At 42.5% G+C, this 18,806-nt stretch overlaps 1 protein-coding gene across 1 annotated transcript; it reads right to left on the reverse strand.

The window, feature by feature from the left end:
• Window positions 1-8,755: 8,755 nt before the first annotated feature.
• LOC135550663 (sialate:O-sulfotransferase 1-like) lies at window positions 8,756-17,640 on the reverse strand. Its single transcript, XM_064981679.1, has 9 exons — window positions 17,308-17,640; window positions 15,078-15,794; window positions 14,730-14,844; window positions 13,209-13,402; window positions 12,728-12,849; window positions 11,782-11,968; window positions 11,410-11,574; window positions 10,930-11,130; window positions 8,756-10,647 (listed from the first exon to the last, which is right to left on the reverse strand). The coding sequence occupies exons 2-9, from the start codon at window positions 15,484-15,486 to the stop codon at window positions 10,292-10,294; spliced, it is 1,749 nt and encodes a 582-aa protein (XP_064837751.1). The 5' UTR covers window positions 15,487-15,794; window positions 17,308-17,640; the 3' UTR covers window positions 8,756-10,291.
• Window positions 17,641-18,806: the final 1,166 nt, after the last annotated feature.

Here is an 18,806-nt window from a genome sequence, read left to right on the forward strand (position 1 = left end):
CTTAAATGTAAATGTAAATGTAAATTTGACTTAGCCTAGCTGTAAAAATAGATGTAGAACTTCATTAACCAGGTGGTTCGAGGCCTGAATGCTGATGGGCTGAAAGTCGTGGTATTTCAGACCATTTACCATGGGTATGACACAAAAATACTATGTACTCGTCTAATTATGTTGTTAACCAGTTTATAATAGCAACATTGGTGGTTTGTGGTATATGGCCAATATACCACGGCTAAGGGCTGTATCCAGGCACCCTGCGTTTTGTCATATATAAGAACAGCCCTTAGCGTGGCAATATTTTTATTTAGACTTTATTTAACTAGGTAAGTCAGATAAGAACAAAATCTTATTTACAATGACAGCCTAACAGTGGTTTAACTGCCTTGTTCAAGTGCAGAACAATAGATTTTTACCTTGTCAGCTCGGGGATTCAATCCAACAATCTTTCAGTTACTGGCCCAATGCTCTAACCACAAGGCCACCTGCTGCCCCTAACCACACCTCCTCGGGCCTTATTGCTTAATTATACCAGCAGGTGGTAGCAATGCAGCACCCTCTTCAACCCATAGACCACAGTGCTCATCAACTGTTCATAAATAAAACCTATGGTCCATAAATGACAAGCAACTTTTACAAGATGTAATTTGAAGTTTGGGTCCTGGATGCTGATCGGCTGAAACGTGTGGTTTGTATATCTAGCCTGGTCATCTGTTACTGGGCTTTGTGGATCTCCATTATCATCTGGGTTTAAGGTGGCAACCCATCATTCAAGGCAGGTGGGGCACCTGTTTAGCAAAAATAATTAGATATATCTAAAAAAAAAATGCGATGCCTGTTTTGCATGTTATTTTGGTATTATTATGTGTCACATCAGTTTGCAATAAATCCACAAACAAACATGGTCTCTTTTTTGCTTTTGGGGGTAAGGCAGCTCCAAAATGCAGGTGTTTCAGCCTATGAAGCCGAACCATCATTAGAAGTGCCAAGTGGCCTTGCTAAATAGTGAAACTCAGCACAAATGCAAGAACGACATTATAATGAATATGGTGATATAATAGCAATCAAAAATAGTCAATTATTGTCAGCTTCTGTTTGAGTCTTCAGGCAATGGCATCAGCTAGATTTCATTTAGCTGTTCTCTTGTCCTAACAGTTGACACAATTTTCATAACTTTCACTTGCTTAACACACTTTGACATACCTTTGTTTGGTTGTAAAATGTAATAGCCTCTGATTTTCTCCTTGTGTTCTGTTGGTATTCTCTTTATTTTGTCCCATTGTCTTATCATTCTTCAGTACCGTTGTGGAATAGCTGTGCAGGTGCCTTATTTTGCGCAAAGGGAGTGAGCTCCTGTCTCACTTTGTTCATGGTGCCTGCCAGACTTGTTTTTGTTGCAAGCAACTTGTTCACCAAGGACTGTGAATTGAAGAAATTGTCCATGGTGACATTTCTACCCTTGCCAACGTAAGGGGAGACTCAAATGATGTCAGTTAGCCTATCAGAAGCTTCTAAAGCCATGACATCATTTTCTGGAATTTTCCAAGCTGTCCCACTGGAATTGTGATACAGTGACATAATCTGTGACAATCAGTTACATAAAAATGACGTGTCATGCAGAAAGTAGATGTCCTAACTGACTTGCCAAAACTATAGTTTGTTAACAAGAAATTTGTGGAGTGGTTGAAAAACTAGTTTTAATGATTCCAATCTAAGTGTGTGTAAATTTCCAACTTCAGCTGTAGAACGCTTGTTGATTTCTGAGCATTCTTATATCTCCTAGATATAGGACAGACACCTCAGCCTTATTCCTTATCATTGTTTTTTTTTTTTGAAGATCTGTTTTGCCATTTTTTGTGTGTATTCAATGCATTTCTATGGACTATAGCAGGCCAAATTCAATATTTTATCAAATAATTTGTAAATAATTTTTATATATACCTACAGGGGTCCTCAAATTATTTAATCAAATAGCTAAATGATCCATGGTAAGCCCATCTTAAAACAATTCCATATGTTAGCTTTGTAGAAATATACAGTGCATTCAGAAAGTATTCAGACCTCTTGACCTTTTCCACATTTTGTTACGTTAACGCCTTACTGACAAAGCAAATACATGTTTGTAGAAATTTTATCAAATGTGTAAAATAAACAAAAACAGATGTCACAAATACATAAGTATTCAGACCCTTTACTCAGTACTTTGTTGAAGCAGCGATTACAGCCTTGAGTCTTCTTTGGTATGACGCTACAAGCTTGGCACACCTGTATTTGTGGAGTTTCTCCCATTCTTCTCTGCAGATCCTCTCAAGCTCTGTCAGGTTGGATGGGGAGAGTTGTTCCAAAGCCACTCCTGTGTTGTCTTGGCTCTGTGTTTAGAGTCGTTGTCCTGTTGGAAGGTGAACCTTCGCCCCAGTCTGAGATCCTGAGTGCTCTTGAGCAAATTTCATCAAGGATCTCTCTGTACTTTGCTCCGTTCATCTTTTCCTCGACCCTGACTAGCTTCCCAGTCCCTGCCGTTGAAAAGCATCCCCACAGCATGATGCGGCTACCACTATGCTTCACCGTAGGGATGTTGCCAAGGTTCCTCCAGATTCAGGCCAAAGAAATCTTGGTTTCATCAGACCAGAGAATCTTGTTTCTCATGGTCTGAGAGTCCTTTAAGTCCCTTTTTGGCAAACTCCAAGCAGACTGTCTTGTGCCTTTTACTGAGGAGTGGCTTCCGTCTGGCCACTCTACCATATAGGCCTGATTGGCGGAGTGCTGCAGAGATGGTCGTCCTTCTGGGAGGTTCTCCCATCTCCAGGGAGGTACTCTGGAGCTCTGTCAGAGTGAACATCGGTTCTTGGTTACCTTCCTGACCAAGGCCCTTCTCCCCCGATTGCTTAGTTTGTCTGGGCGGCCAGCTCTAGGAAGTCTTGGTGCTTCCAAAGATTTTATTTTATTTTACATTTAACTTTTATTTCACTAGGCAAGTCAGTTAAGAACAAATTATTATTTACAATGACGGCCTACCTGCAAAAGAATGATGGAGGCCACTGTGTTCTTGGGGACCGTCAATGGTGAAGACACAATCCAGTCTCTGAGCTCTACGGACAATTCCTTTGACCTCATGACTTGGTTTTTCCTCTGACATGCATTGTCAACTGTGGGACCTTATATAGACAGATGTGTGCCTTTCCAAATCATGTCCAATCAATTGAATTTACCACAGGTGGACTCAAATCAAGATATAGAAACATCTCAAGGATGATCAAAGGAAACAGGATGCACCTGAGCTCAATAGCAAAGGGTTTGAAAACTTATGTAAATAAGGTATTTCTGTTTTTTGGTTTCATAAATTTGGAAAAATATATATAAACCTGTTTTCGCTTTGTCATTATGAGGTATTGTGTGAAGATCGATGATGAAAAAAAGTCATTTAATACATTTTAATATAAGGTTGTAACGTAACAAAATGTGGAAAAGGTGAAGGGGTCTGAATACTTTCCAGATCCTCCTTAAACCGTATACAGTAGGTGTGACAATAGTAGACAGTGAAAAGTGGATATGGATATCTTCCAATGGAGCAACTCATGGGTCAGACAGCCTGTTCCATCAGCCAAGTACATCCCCTAATAAAGAGTCTGAAGGATCCATTCTGGAGAGCAGAGGCCCATTGTGTTTGAGCCAAAATGTTCTGTTACTTTCCCTGGTAGGCTACAGAGCCAGTCTCAGTTCATTTAGATTAAACATCTCAGATGCCTCACAGTGCACACAGAGGGAAAAAAAGGTCTACTGGGTTCAGCACACACAATTACTCTGCCTGGGATGGATGTCATCCACTCCACTGTCTAGTTGTGCTCGTCAAGCTTGATTGCCTATTCTCATGTTTTCTGGCCGCTTATACTTTTTCATGGCCAATAAAGCATTAGGGAAAAGGGATTTGAATGGGAATTGTAGTTTCCATCGCTATGGTTTACAAATGCCATGCTCATTTTATTTTGTTGTCAAAGTGATACATTTTGTTGTCATCCATCTGTCTATTGAGATGAGAATTTAAATGAAGTAATTAACAGTCAGTGCATTCTATTCCAATTAGGATGTCTGATACCCTCTTGCTTTCCACTGTAGTCCACGGCGCCACTGGTTTTCCCCTCTGGCTAGGACCTTTTCAAGGTTGTCATGTAATGGAATGATTGGCTGGTTCAATCGAATGAAACACCTTTTCATAGCCACAGAATGTGGTGACTAAACAGAATGGTTGCCAATGTGTTCTGGAAAGGTCAAGGTCACTATTAGTTAGGATTCAACTCTTTACTCTTTCTTTCATGCACTTTGTTTCCTTTTTCAATCTACCAACCACTTTGTAAAAAATATTCAGTAGATTCGGGGTGTTCATCAGGATGTTAAAGGCAAACTAGAAGGCAGCAAGTTTGAGTTTGAAGAGCCTTTTATCTTGACATTTCTAAAGAAAATGTTAAAATGCAGACATGCAATCAAAACGGCAAAATGTTTCGGCACAGCTCATTTTAGCACAGGGCCTTCATCTGTTAACTTTTCCTTTCTACATAAAGGGGCTTGAATAAAGAGAGGCTATAATTCAGAAGGATTCATATACAGCTTTGAGAGAACACAAAGTCTGAATATCTTACAGGAAGCACTCTGGCTGTCGTTAATGGCTGGAGATGGTGGAGTAGATCAAAATTCTGTTTTGATTCTATGGTGATGTTCATGTTAAATGACTATTAGAAGGCAGGTGTAATTCTAACTTTGGTTTGAATGCTCTCATAACTCACTCCATTTCAGACGTCACAGAAAAACCTCACCTCTGGTTGATCTTTACCAGACATGGGCAGTAAAACAGGAACATTCGTTCACTCATGCCCCATTAGCAGATGAAGTCAATTTAGCGGAGGTACTAAAGGCAAGGAAAAGCATGGTGGCAATATACATTTATAGGAGTAATAACAACTGTGACGGGTGTGATGAGAGGCTTTCAGTGAAGCTCACCTCTGAGGAAAAAAAATATTCTCTTACTTCTGCCTGGTCCTGTTGTCATCATTGGGATTTCAGTTTTTGTTCATATCAGGAAAATAATTGTTTCTTACCAATAGAGGTCTGGCTTGAATGTTCTTAGACAAGTGTGACTTGTACTGATACCTCATTAACAGAGAAATATGTTTGGGTTGGGCAATTGCAACATAACAGAATGATGCTGAGACGCCTATTTTTCACTTTAAAAGGTCTGTCAAACAAACAACGCTGATTGAAAAGTTAAACAAACCATACAACTCTATGCACAAGGACGACTTTTAACAATTTCCACTGAAAGTTTTACAAAAGCACATTTACCTGAAGAACATTTCAGATGCAAAGTTTGGTAACAGAATGACGGCAAAAACAGCATTCTGTTTGTCATTCTGTTACCAAACTTTGCATCTCCACTGCTCTTCAAGTAAACGTGTTTTTGTAGTGTTCAGTAGAATTTGTTAACAGTAGTTCTTCCTTGTACATAGTTCTATGGTTTGTTTGAATTTGCAATTATTGGTGTTTGTTTGACATACATTTTTAAAGTGAAAAATCTGAATCTCAACATCATTCTGTTACCGTATTGACCGGTTCTTTTGCATAGTGTCAGGTCCAGAACAAAGAGTTGAGCTCTAATATCCATAGAATGGAGCCTAAATGTTGGTGATGAGGTTGTGATTATTGATCAATCCTCCCTCTCTCCTCTTATGACATGTGTGGAGAGTACTATAAGCGTTATTGGACACCTTGTCCTGAGATTTAAACTTTGAGTGATTAATGACAGTCATAATAGATGTTGAGCCTGTCACCATCAGGGCCCCCATGGCAGCAACGATTGCACTTTTCGATAAGCACTGTAAAATGACAGCCCCCCCCCCCCACCCCATTCAAAGATGACAAATGTCCTATACAGCCAACCTGCTTTCAGCATGAGTTGCTTATGCAGTAAGTAAGCATTTCAAATGTTTTCATTTGAATAGCGAAAGATTGTTTGAATGCACTGTGCTGTATTCTCTCAGTGAAAGCTGCTCATCCAGATGTGTTATCATGAAAGTAGTTGATCAACGATCTACTGTATCTGGATGGTGATACTCAGTCTGTGTGTCCTGAAAGTAGTTGATCAACGATCTACTGTATCTGGATGGTGATACTCAGTCTGTGTGTCCTGAAAGTAGTTGATCAACGATCTACTGTATCTGGATGGTGATACTCAGTCTGTGTGTCCTGAAAGTAGTTGATCAACGATCTACTGTATCTGGATGGTGATACTCAGTCTGTGTGTCCTGAAAGTAGTTGATCAACGATCTACTGTATCTGGATGGTGATACTCAGTCTGTGTGTCCTGAAAGTAGTTGATCAACGATCTACTGTATCTGGATGGTGATACTCAGTCTGTGTGTCCTGAAAGTAGTTGATCAACAATCTACTGTATCTGGATGGTGATACTCAGTCTGTGTGTCCTGAAAGTAGTTGATCAACGATCTACTGTATCTGGATGGTGATACTCAGTCTGTGTGTCCTGAAAGTAGTTGATCAACGATCTACTGTATCTGGATGGTGATACTCAGTCTGTGTGTCCTTTATCGTCTATCTCCTCTCCCTCTTCGCAGAAAGATAAATCAGTATGTTTGCAGCACAAAGATAACCCACAAATAGAGACTAAATAATACAACTGTCTCACGTGTTCTGAAGCAACAAAGATTCAGAACACGTTAGACAGTTGTATTATTTTGTCCATATCTTGTCCAGACATCTTTGTGCTGCAAACATACTGATTTATCTTTCTGGGGAGAGGAAGAGGTAGAGGAGATAGACGATAAAGGACAAAGGTGGGATTCCACTGGAATATTGGCAATCCATAGACAACACAACAGTCTGTGTCTCATTTGCCTCAGGACAGTTGTAACCAACCTATTGTAACTTTGCTGCTCTGCATTTCATCCAGGAGAATGTTTATGATTTGAAAAAGGGCCTGTTGAGCCAAAAGAGGGTTGTATGACTACATGATGAGAATTAGCCTTGTCTGAGTTACTGTGTGTGAACGCATACCGCTGAGTTAGAATTGATACCAACTGGCTGCTAACGTTTTTTGTTGGCTGAGTGGGCTGACACTTAGTAGGTTCCCCCAAGCTCAGTTTTCTTATTTTTCTACCTTGGTGCTGAAATAATGTGCATTGTGGAAGTGAATGTAAATGCTGTACTGTAGACCCACTGAGTTACTAATGATGAATGGAGTGTGCATACTGATACAACTAGTACACCAGATTCACTGGCAACTCCAGCTCGCTGTGTAAGTAAAGATATCAGAATGAATACTGAGTGAGACTGAACACTTTAATGGAAAACCATGTATTGTGAAAAGCTGTGGAGAGAGGTCAAGAAGCAGAATAAAACAACATCAATTTGCCATCAAAAGTAAACTTCTTTATCCTCACTGTGGGAAACAGAAGGAAATGCTCTCTCTGGCTGTGGAGAAAGGGATTGGGAAGCATTGTCACCATGCTGACTGTTTCTGTGGATTTTACTGTCACATGTTATTTGGCAGATGGAGTCGCCTGTTTGGTGCGTCAATTCAACACAGACACCCTGTCAGTACAAAAAAAACTATTTGGCAGGCTACCACACAGGGGTCCCATATGCCTCTGCTTCACTCTTTCAGCTTTCGTTTGAACCCTAGTATTCACACTGTAAAGTGTTGCTGAGAGAACATATTGAGAGAGAGAGAACAGTGAGATGACAGACCTGTTCTAGTAGCTAAGGCAATCAACATGATGGGCCGACTTCACACTTGTCACTCTGGACGCAGCAATTAAGAGCCGTCAGAGTTTTATCAGGAAAAGACCGTTTGGATATCATTCATTACAGTTCTTCACTCTGCACCTCTAATGAACATCCCCCTGAGAAATGCTTCTCATACTTTGCTCTTTTCAAAAGATGCATCATTTATTAGACTTACCCTGAGCAACTTTCCTTCAAATGCTTTTCTGAAAGTTTTACTTAACCGTTGACTTTCTAGTCGGCAGTGCTCTTACAACTTAACCGTTGACTTTCTAGTCGGCAGTGCTCTTACAACTTAACCGTTGACTTTCTAGTCGGCAGTGCTCTTACAACTTAACCGTTGACTTTCTAGTCGGCAGTGCTCTTACAACTTAACCGTTGACTTTCTAGTCGGCAGTGCTCTTACAACTTAACCGTTGACTTTCTAGTCGGCAGTGCTCTTACAACTTAACTGTTGACTTTCTAGTCGGCAGTGCTCTTACAACTTAACCGTTGACTTTCTAGTCGGCAGTGCTCTTACAACTTAACCGTTGACTTTCTAGTCGGCAGTGCTCTTACAACTTAACCGTTGACTTTCTAGTCGGCAGTGCTCTTACAACTTAACCGTTGACTTTCTAGTCGGCAGTGCTCTTAAACTTAACTGTTGACTTTCTAGTCGGCAGTGCTCTTACAACTTAACTGTTGACTTTCTAGTCGGCAGTGCTCTTACAACTTAACCGTTGACTTTCTAGTCGGCAGTGCTCTTACAACTTAACCGTTGACTTTCTAGTCGGCAGTGCTCTTACAACTTAACTGTTGACTTTCTAGTCGGCAGTGCTCTTACAACTTAACTGTTGACTCTTCTAGTCGGCAGTTCTAGTCGGCAGTGCTCTTACAACTTAACCGTTGACTTTCTAGTCGGCAGTGCTCTTACAACTTAACTGTTGACTTTCTAGTCGGCAGTGCTCTTACAACTTAACTGTTGACTTGATTTTATAGTCCAAAGGTTATTTATTTATTTTGGATGAAACAAATAAACTACACCTCTGAAAAATAAATTTGAAAAAACATTGAGAGCAATGCATTGACTATATTTCAATGAGCTAGTTACACTATAGTCGTCACCCTTGTGCCAGGGTAAGAGACGATGAATAATGACAATGAGTTACAGACTCAGCCTTTTGACAGATGAGTTAATGGTATTATTGAGGGTTTTGATAGGGAGTGGCTCTTCTCAGTGGCTTAGGACCCACATCACTATGTAAATAGTTAATCATCTCATTTAAACTATAGGGTCCAATGATTTTATTTGTTATGTTGTCTTTGTGTGAAATTCAATGGCAGACAGCCAGAGAGAGTCACACCTTATTTATTTTCTAATGAATCTGTGTTTGTTTTGTTCCACCACTATGCCACTGCTGTCGTTTGTCTGTGCATGGATCCAGCTTTTAGATTTATTAATATGACACATTTTTTGTTAGGCATTTTTTAAGATAAACAGACAACCTGGACATTATCTTTACAATGTGTTGACTTGTTGTTTGCCGTCAGACTGAACAATAGGCATGCAATTAAAATTATAATTTGGGAAACTTCATTCAAGTGTAAGTATTCTATTCTCACGAGGTAGCCTACACTCTCCCTGATAAACATTAGAAACCTATTTGACCAAGATTCACAGCCACAATTTGAACAAGATATGGTACAGAACGTGATGCAAAAGGCCTGTTCACAATGTCATGTCACTTTAGGTCTCTCAGAGAGATGGAATGCACTTACAAACATACAAACCACCAGGAATACATTTGTAGAATTGCCTGTATATGACCGAACACCAGCAGTAATGAAAAAGCTGACAATAGAGCTAAACATATGGAGATTTAATTGGCATAAGTCCATTACAACGATCCGATTGACATTGTTGAATGGCACATTTTCTGTTTAACCGCCCTCTACCAGTAAAACTGATATTAAACATTACAAAAATCCCAAACAAATAGAAATAACCTAAAGATTCCATTTAAAGCTAAAAGCCTCAGAGCCTACAATCCTTGATTGAATTGTTTTTGCAGACAGGCACTTGCTCCAAACTCCCAACGCCTGCAGTGGAAAGGGGGATGTTTCCATTTTCTTCCAATAGAGAGAGTTTGGCTCTTGCCCTGAGACCTTTCAGCAGGAGCTGTAATGTTCAGCCATGTTTTCATCCCAGTGACACTGACAGTTTACACTGACGTTTAACTCCATGTTACTACACTCTCGGCAGCCACTCACAGTGGGTTGGACATGTCAAGTGTGTCAAACAATTACCCATTGGTGTGTTCATAGTCACTTTCCCTCTGAGTCACTCTTCTGAAAATGTTCTGTAGCTGACAGAATTCTCCAACACATCTAAAAACCTTTCACCCAACCATGCTAATGACTAGACTGGACTACTACCTTTGGAGTGGTGGCAGAGATGACACCTTCCCCCTCCCCTTTATTTGTTGACGTGTCCTTTTGGACTCCAGTTTGGATCAGCTGAGGAGGATCAACTGGGTATGTAGTCGTGCGGCAGGCCGCTGTAGTTCCTGTCCCTCAGGGCCTGGTCCACTGTGTGGATGTAGGAATCAATGGTGCTCCTCAACTCTGCTGTGAAGGGGTCGAAGGAGGGCCGCTGGGCCCTACCAGAGCGTTTGAAGTGACCGTCCTGGTTGCTCTGGGCACACATCAGCCTCTCCTCCGTTATGGTGGCGTTGAGGAAGGAGGTGAGGAGGCGGAGCTGGGGAAAGAGCGCCCTCTGCAGGTCCTCGTAGTGCACCACCAACAGGCGACGGCCAAACTGTAGCCAGCTCAGAGCGTGGGACGCCCACCAGGGGGCATAGCTGTCAACAAACTCTGGCCACTCTGAGGTAAACAGAGGAGAGAAGAAACCGAGGTATCTGATCAGTGTGTGCTGTGCACAGACATGGCTGACATCTCCCATTCAGTTTATGCAGCGATATGGCAGCTGAATATTTGTCACCATTTATGAATATCTGTTTGAAACAGACTTTTGACCAATAGTGGACCAAAATCTCTATGTGTTGGTTTATGTGTTTTGCATGCCTTAATGGATTGTGCATGCCTTAGTTGGCACATCACCCCCAGTCCATTTCCCAAACCACTGAGCTGTGATTGTTGTGTTACCTTTGCTCCTCCACTGTTTGTCTGTGGCATAGCCAAGGTGTCCGGCACACTTCCTGTTGAACTCTGCCATGAGGGAACGGTAGGGGTTACGGATCAGTAAGATGGCAGAGTCAAACATCTCGATCTCTCTCTGCCCACTCTCATGGGTCTTCACACAGATGCTACGCCCACTCTTCCAGTAGTCCTTCTCCCCTTTGAAACCTGGTAGAAAACCCCAGATACACAAGAAGATCAAACCTCCGCAAGGCCATGTGTCACAAAGCACTAAAGGTCCAGATCAAGTTACTGTCATAGATATTTGTAAGTACTGTACAAGTACATACATTAGAGAAATTCTATGAGAGCCCACGGTTTAGAAAATGGTAGCGTGTGCTTGAAAATGATACAATGATATATTCCAGGAGAGAAACATCAATCATTCCTGGTATATGTTATTATTATCCATCACAACACCTGAGCTGTGTTCACATTCAGCCTCACCTCTGTTGTAAAGTGTGCCATCAAAGTAGAAGCTGCCAGTGTAGTAGCCCGTCACGAGCTCGATCAGGTGGCGTACCCAGGTGTTGCCAGCTCCGGGGAAGCTGGAGAGAGCCACCAGGGAGGTGGACCTCTCAGGTAGAAACATCCTCTCTTTACACCTGGAGTCTGAATGAGCCAGAAACATCAGTGTTGAACATCGCCATAGACACAGGCCATTGATCTATCTTTGAGCTACTGTATTGAAGCATGCTGTTGCTAAGAGTTTAAATTACAGTAAAGTATAAAGCCTGAATATTTGGCAGTATGTTATTTTTATGGATTAAATCTTGGACTGTAGTATAAGTGAAAGTGAAGGTTATTCAAGACTCTCACCAAGCACAGGTGTCTGGTAGACCTGGTAGTAGTATGGGTCCGCCCAGGATGTGGAGGCAACAGTGTGTGCTGTGCCGTTGGTCTCCAGACATGGCTGGTCTGGTGGCAGACGTTGGTTCAGTCTAAACAGAGATGAGGCCCAGGCACAGTAACAGTGTGGGTTCCTCAACACAGCCAGTGGGAGCTCCTGCAATACCGAACCAGGACCATTAAAAACATCAGAGGCATAACTTCAAGCAGTAATTTACAGTTCAAGGAATATGACTGGGCACTCATTCCCCCTCTGGTGGATTGGATGTGATTTCACCCTTGGGTAACGTTATGGGTGGGTTATATAAGATGTCTGAACCACCCCTGTCCTATTTCCTTTGATTCCTTTTTTTCCCCAAGTTCAGATATTTTTTGCACAAGTTGTCCTAGTTTTTCTATTCAACATAGTATAGCCCCCACCACCCCACACTATATGGAGTTACAATTTCTATGGAGGCTGACTCTGACAGTGCTCTTTGTTTATTGACACTGGGAGTTACACAAATGTGAAAACACACAAAGCACAAAAGTGTACACACACACACACACACACAGTGAATAGGCTAAATCAAATTCAATATTATCTCCCAGCCAATTGTGTGTAGAGCAGAGCAGAGTAAAGTAGAGCAGAGGACCCTACTGATGCACCCAGACTGTGTGAAGGCCTGATTACAGCGCCCATCTATTTCTCATTAGAGGGACATTTAACCTTAAACAGTCAAATGGTGTTCCAGTAGCTTCATCACACAGAGCCATGCCATTCTAATCTACCATCTGAGGAGAGCAGAGACAGCGCATGATCCATGATACCTCACCCCTGGGTCTGTGTGAGGAAGACTATGGTCTGGGCTGGTGGTGAAGATGAAATAAATGCTTCAGTGGTTTTCAGGGTTTCTTGCTGGGAACAGAATCAAACCTTATCTGTGCAGGTCTCGATGCAGGACTGTGACGTGGAGTTTGACTGGAGGGAGTAGACAGGGAAGACGATGGTGATGTTTTTGGGCAACTTGAAGCAGCCACTGTAGCGGACGTTTCTGACTGTAGAACAGAGGTATGCAGACATCAGGCCACAGCGTATAAACATAACTAAATATATTCTATGTATTTTCTCTTTATGAGCTGCAATGTTGATCAATGCAAACATATTAGTCTTACACTGCCAAGCTAATATCATATGTTGCCCATAGAAATCAACCTATTATTTACTTACCCTAGATGGGAAATGACTAAACTGCATAGTGGCTACGGCTCATATAGTGTATGCATTAGTATAGCACTGGTCTCTCGTGACACTTTTGGCCAGGACACATGTGAATTGCTTCTGGGTTCAGAGATTAGTCAAGCACATTACAGCCGCTCAGTCAGCCAGTGCTCTATACCAGGTTCCGTGTACTCACATTTCCTCTGTCCTGGGAGCTGTTCCTCCACCTTGTAGATGGAGAGGCGCCCCACGCCCCCACAGGGTGCTCCCCTCTCCCCCCTCTCCCCTCTGCAGCCCAGGCTACAGTCCTCCTCCTGGGCCTGCGGGCTGCTGATGCGGTTACCACAGTGACACTCTGCTCCGTACTCCAGACCTGCGAACTGGTAACCACTGCAGAGAGAGGGAGACATAAACCACTGGCTCACCTCAGTGCCTTAGCCCAGGGCTATCTTTAATCCAGGTCATTATTAGCCCAGGGCTATCTTTAGTCACAGGCTGTCATTAGAACAGGGCTATCTTTAATCCCATGCTATCCTTATGTAACGGATGTGAAACGGCTAGCTTAGTTAGCGTTGCGCGCTTGTGGAGCGATGGGTAACGATGCTTCGAGGGCGACTGTTGTTGGTGTGTGCAGAGGGTCCCTGGTTCGCGCCCGGGTATGGGCGAGGGAACGGTCTAAAGTTATACTGTCACATTGATGCTGTTGACATGGCTCACTGGTTGCTGCGGAAAAGGAGGAAGGTCAAAAGGGGGGTGAGTGAAACGGCTAGCTTAGTTAGCGTTGCGCGCTAATTAGCGTTTCAATCGGTGACGTCACTTGCTCTGAGACCTTGAAGTAGTAGTTCCCTTGCTCTGCAAGGGCCGTGGAGCGATGGATAACGATGCTTCGTGGGTGACTGTTGGTGATGTGTGCGCCCGGGTATGGGCGAGGGGACCGTCCAAAGCTACACTTAGAACAAGGCTATCATTTCCCCAGGGCTATCTTTAATCACAGGCTATCATTAGCCCAGGGCTATCTTTAATCACATGCTATCATTAGAACAACAATGTTCCATAGGACACCAGATTGCATAACCCCAGGCCAGCGTGTCAATAAATACTAGACATTTTAATTGAATCAATCAGGGCAGGCAGCAGTGAAGCCCAGCGTTAATTTCTCTGTGGTGCTGGCTGGTAACAGTTTTCACTGTTGACATGATCACAGTAATAGTTCTGGGTGGATGATGGGGGTCCTTTATCCCAAGGCCTATATGAGTCATCCTACTTTAAGTCTCTTTATCCTCTCTCTTTGGAAAGAGAGGAGATATCCAAAATGACCTTTTAGCATTTGCTTTGAGCCCCACCATAAACAGGCTTATGATTCTGGCTGAAAATCCTCCCAGCAGTCCAAATGGTCTGATTATATTTGCATTGGATATTTGTTTTCGTGGCAATCATTTCCTGCTTCTAGACTTCCTGTGAAATAAGGCCCTGTTAAATGTTTTGTCATAAATTGATTTATTCAGTTTTGTAATGAATTTGAATGATTACGAACACCCCCTAATACCCACTATATCTCATTCTGCATCTCTAACACAGATCTGGCCCTCCACTACACACCACCACCATCCTGCCACCTGGCTCCCCATTGAAACACAGGACCTATTCATCCCAGTGACTGAGACAGAATAATTAACCAAATAGCAGCAGTTCACCATGGTTCCTCTAGACTCATTACCTTTCTGAGCAGGTGTCTTGACACAAAGAGCTGGTCATTTTGCGCAGATCATACAGCATGGTTCCCCCCAGGGCTTGTTCATTGGCATCATGCATGAAGCAGCCCATGTAGGTCCCTTGCCATGTAAAAATAAAACAGTAAATGAAAAGCCATATTACAAATCCATTCGTACAACAATATACAATATGAATTGTTTAGTACAACACACTAGAGAGATTTGAGCCTGTCAGTCCTGTCATTAAGCCTGGAACAAATACAATTTCAACCCAGATCTGGTATGCAGTCAGCAGTTAAACAACAGACATGTTAGCATTCAAAGTAAATTATGTTGCATTAGGTAGGTGGTACCTTTGTGCCTTTTATTGCGTTGTAGAGGACCTCTCTGCTCCTGCGTGTCTGGCATGAGACCGTGGAACCAGCGGTGGTGCAGGTGTTGGACCCCCAGGTGTCTGGACGTGGGCCAGTGTCTCCCCGTCTTGATGCCCCCTCCACCACCCAACACACCCTGGGTGGCTGCCCATCTGGAGCGCGCCCTCAGGCCCAGGCCGGGGGAGGCCCTCACGGCTGTGGGAGGTGCTGGCAGTGCCATGAGAGAAGGGAGACTGGCGTCGCCTGGTGGCTGAGCGGTCTTTAGGGTCAGGCTGGAGCGCTGCAGCAGCAGGATGCTCCCCGCCATCAGGTAGGCGATCCCCAGGAAGAGGAGGAGCATCTGAGCTCGCCGCAGGAAGCAACGCAGCCTGTAGAGGGCCGTGGCCATCCCCACTGTTCAGCTGGTGGCTCTTTGATCCCTAGTGAGCCACCATTCCAGAGAGAAGGGTGAGGGTTAAAACCTCATTATAACCTTCCCAAGGCCCCATCAGTCCAGTCACACAGTAGGTAGGCTACCTGGCTGCAGCCTTAGATGGTTAATGACTCTTTGTGGTTCATAGCCATGCCTTTGGACTGGCAACCAAAAGGACCACTGTGTAATCAGGTCCCTCAGATGTGTCACAGCAGCGCCAGACTTTACAGTAATCTCCAAGGGAACAGAACAAGCCCTGGAAGCAAGTAGTTTCTTGGAAAAACCTAGGGCAACAAAATAGAAGCAACCAAGTCAGATGTAAATTGGCAGAACATATTTCTCTGTGTATATAATCTCTGTAGAATATAGGAGGGAAACGTATATAGCTCGGGGGATTAGATCCATAGTTCATGTTGACATATTTTTGTTTCTGTTCTAGAGCACTGAGCATAAAGTAATTTCAGTTGATGTTGACATACACTGTAGGATTGTGTTTCTGTTCTAGAGCACTGAACATTAAGTTATTTCAGCTCATGTTGACATATTGGATTGTGTTTCTGTTCTAGAACAATGAGAATTAAGTCATTTCCCTTGCTCTTCGTTGTTTGTCTTTCCTCTGAACCTGGTGTGATACTATATCTGGTGTTAATGGGTGTGTGGGAAGAGGTTATCTTCCAGTTAGCTACAGCACATCCTTAGTTTCTCTGTGTTTCGCTTGTCTTTGCTTCGGAAATCTCCACCATTCTGCCTCAATTACACTGGCAGCATGACAGCATCACAGCACCATCTGTATTATGTTGTTGTTTCCCTAACTTTAATCAGTGTGTTGGTACGTTTGTAAAGCTCCACACTGACTTTAATTTGTGATTGGGCTTTGTGAACCATCTTTTGATGATCTGTACCATAACAAACCAATTACGTTCAAGCGGCAACTCAGATCCAGACATGGAAATTAGTGCTCTTCAATTGGACAAGTTCTCTCTCTAATTCTGGAGTAGTATTCTAGTGGAGAAATGCCAGGTAGTGCATGACAGGCAAGAGATGAAAGCCACTAACAGTCCCACTGGGCACAGATATCAGTTTAAAGTCTAGTTTTGATTTACATTAGGCTGTATTCACTAACGTGAATTCAACGTGAAATCAACAAAAAAGTTCATCATGTAATTGCATTTAAGTTGGATGAAACAATCTAATCAGTTTTCCACGTTGATTCAAAGAGTCACATGCTTTTTTTTTACTTTAACAACGTGGAAACAATGTCGATTCAACCAGTTTTACCCAGTGGGATGCAATCATCACTAAACCCTCTGCACAAAGACAGCAGCCAGACCATAATCTAATATTACAGAATTATGGCCATGACGCTTCCTTTTAGGACTTTTTTTTGCCATTAATTCCAATAGTATAACTTTTCTACTGTTTCGACCTTATCATGCTACCTCTTCTTGGGGATCTTGTTCATAATATTAGGCTACCAACCAAGAGAAGCAACAGTTTGCAAATACACTATGCTCCCACCACATAGCACATCATTTGTTTCTAGTGTTTCATGAACCGCCAACTTCTCTAACTGATCAACATTTCTAATGATTTCTAGAAGTAGTCTATAGATTAGCAACATTTTCGAAAATAATGCCGGCTGTCAAATAATAAACTACGATTTTTGTCAGAGTTAATCTAACTGTGTAATGTATAAGGCATAATAACATATCACCCAATGGAGGATAAAAACAAGTTGCAAAGCGCACATTTACTCAATAATGCATAATCAGTGTTATAAAATAAAAATCTGAATACCGTTTCGCCTGCCTTGGATGTCGACGCTTCGAGACTGCGTGTTATCATACAGAACGCTCTCAGATTCAGGGTCGAATTTCTCTCCCACGTATTCTGAAATATAAAATATTCGCTCCTATTTTATATCCAAAACCAGTGAAGCCACGTTTGTATTGTTACGTTTAAGAATCGTCTCCCCGCTCCTCGTCTTTCTCCACTCTCTTTCCCTCTCCATGGAAGAGCAGATCGTTACAAAACTAGATGGCAGGGAGTGAGGGAGCATACACATTTGCATTGGCGATCCCCGACGCGTCACGAGTCCGCTGTCCTTGTTTATGGGAGACGCGTCCCCCAGTGGCGGTGAACCACTATGGTATGCTATGATCCCTTGGCTAACAGTTACTGTAGAAAGCTGCGTGCATGTTGCCTGCGTCAACACGTATGAAGTTCTAACAATTTAAGGGTTACTGTGCTGCCCACCTGCTGTCCATTCTGACATTGACAATTGTCCATTCAGACCTTGTGTTCATTCATTAGAAGCCTCTCCGTCATCCGTGCAGAGAACGTAGCCTGCATCAAATGAGGAGAGGTGACAGTCTAAACCTGAAGGAGTTTAAACAAGATATCAGCACCACGGACAGCGCCAATTCTGACCGTTACTTCCAGTGTTTGATTTTCTTTCTTTCAGGCCAAAACTATTTTACTGATTGTAGCCCTTAATTATTTACATACAATTGCTGAGTAGGTATCTGGTCATTTAATGTATGGTAAAATGTAACAATATAGCTCATAATAATAATAAAAAGTGTTTGTTAGGAATGATTAAAATAAACACTAGAAGTAAGCCTAGTTAGCGGTTGTGTTGTCCATGATGTATTGTAATCTATTAGGATTAACATGAACCTATTCATATTAATTAATCATAATTAATAATTAAGTACATTTCTATAGCACTTTTCATAGAATCAAAACGTTCAAAAGCAAAAAAACAAAAAGTAATATATCATGACAGGTCAACCAATAATAGAGGCCAAGTACTTGCAAGCTGCATCCTCTGAAGATGGAGAGGGTCCGTTCATGGCTTGAGTGGAAAGAGCTGGTCAGAGGATGGTAGATGATAGTGATGGAGTCTGCTGATGATCTTGTCGAGGGCAAGTCTGGGAACCAGCCTGACTCTTAGAGCCATTGGACGTATCCTCTTCCACTCTGTGTAGCACCCACGTGATGCATCAGCAGCTTCTGCTGGGCACCAGAATGCAGAAAGCTCACCACACAAAGTTCAGAATAGTTAGCAGGTTGTTCTCACCCCCCCCCCCCCATTCCTCTCATGCTTCAGACGACTCTTCAAATGATTTAGATCAGGAATTGGCATCCAGGTGAAACGAGAAAGCTGGTACTATGTCTTCCACATGCATTTCTCAAGCAAAAACATCAGCCAACCTGATAGCTAGCCAGTCAAGCCAAAAAATGTTCACCTGTCAGTTAGTATATGCAAATCCGTGGCTCAAAAACACCAGATA

The sequence above is a fragment of the Oncorhynchus masou genome, chromosome 12 (genome assembly GCF_036934945.1).
Source record: "Oncorhynchus masou masou isolate Uvic2021 chromosome 12, UVic_Omas_1.1, whole genome shotgun sequence".
Classification (NCBI taxonomy): Eukaryota; Metazoa; Chordata; class Actinopteri; order Salmoniformes; family Salmonidae; genus Oncorhynchus; species Oncorhynchus masou.